At 44.8% G+C, this 1,199-nt stretch overlaps 1 protein-coding gene across 1 annotated transcript; it reads left to right on the top strand.

The window, feature by feature from the left end:
- Positions 1 to 352: 352 nt before the first annotated feature.
- Positions 353 to 673, top strand: BDV37DRAFT_290056 (uncharacterized protein; the record flags this gene model as incomplete). Its single annotated transcript, XM_032088634.1, has 2 exons — positions 353 to 481; positions 539 to 673. 2 exons carry the CDS (start codon positions 353 to 355, stop codon positions 671 to 673), a joined length of 264 nt encoding a protein of 87 aa, XP_031934063.1.
- Positions 674 to 1,199: the final 526 nt, after the last annotated feature.

Below are 1,199 nucleotides of genomic sequence, written 5' to 3'. Positions count from 1 at the left end.
AAAAAAAAAAAAAAAAAAAAAAAAAAAAAAAAAAAAAAAAAAAAAAAAAAAAAAAAGAGGGAGAAAAAAAAAAATAGAAAGAAAAGAAAAGATCCCAAACTGGAGACGGAAGGAATTGAAGCGGTCGGTGGAGCTCCGTCACGGCGCCTTTACCCGTCCCGGAGCACCCTTCATCCGTCATCACTCGTCACTTGCAAACTTACGCCCCTCTTCAGGCTCTAGACTCTACAGTAGTCGCTGCTGGGGTGGTCGCCGGGGTCTGGCAAACGCCCAACCCGAAGGGCTTACAGCGATTCAGGTGATCTCCATGGAACCATGAATGCTTTAGCTGCGTCTTAATGACTCCCCGTCCATGTCTATGGGTCGCTGGCGTGTTGGACAGGGCCCCACCCTGTCCGCGGACCGTTCTTCGACGGTGTTTCTTTTTCATGACCGCTACTGTAATTCTCTTTTTTACCACCGCATGTATGGAATCTTATTCGTATAAACAATTTTTATTATTATTATTTTTTCCCTGCTTACACTTATGTTTCTCCAGTGCCCAGCTGGTGCTGACGCCGATGATAATGCCCACAACGTCCATTGCCCCATCTCTCCCAATCGCATCGACCAATTTCTGCCCGGTCGTCGCCTACCGATGGAATCTGGCAATTATTTCATCAACGATAATTAATTCCCGTGGTGATTGTTATTTTTTTTCTTGCTTAGACCAATCAAACTCGTCTACACCTGAATAATTAGTGAATTGTCCGTGGTACCTCAACGAAAACGAACTCCCATAGGACAAACCGTCAAATTTCCAGGTTCTAACATACCCAAAGACCCAGTCGACCCAAGGAATTGTCCTGTTACAACATCCCTTGAGATCCATCTGCGAATCTTCCCGCCTTTCCGCTTTCCGCCAGCCGTGGAACTCCCACCCTGCATCTCGTGTATTTTGACGCGCTTGACCCAACCGTTTCCCTCCTTTGATTTGTTCTTTATTTTTTGCCTCCCGGACGGACCGGCGAGTCGGCGACCCAAAGAACCAGTCTTTTAGTATTAATATTTCCTGGCCTCTTGGTCTTCATGTTCTAGTTACGAAGTACGTAGCCAGTCGTCTAGACGAGTGGCAGTATTCGTATTTCATTGTAGAAATAATAACAAGATGACTAGGATAATCAAAAATCAGAAGAGAGTACAATTTAAGAACGAAAAAA

The sequence above is a fragment of the Aspergillus pseudonomiae genome (assembly GCF_009193645.1).
Source record: "Aspergillus pseudonomiae strain CBS 119388 unplaced genomic scaffold BDV37scaffold_351, whole genome shotgun sequence".
In the NCBI taxonomy this organism is placed as follows: Eukaryota; Fungi; Ascomycota; class Eurotiomycetes; order Eurotiales; family Aspergillaceae; genus Aspergillus; species Aspergillus pseudonomiae.
The sequence above is the reverse complement of the archived record's forward strand: the minus strand, read 5'-3'. Positions and strand labels throughout refer to the sequence as shown.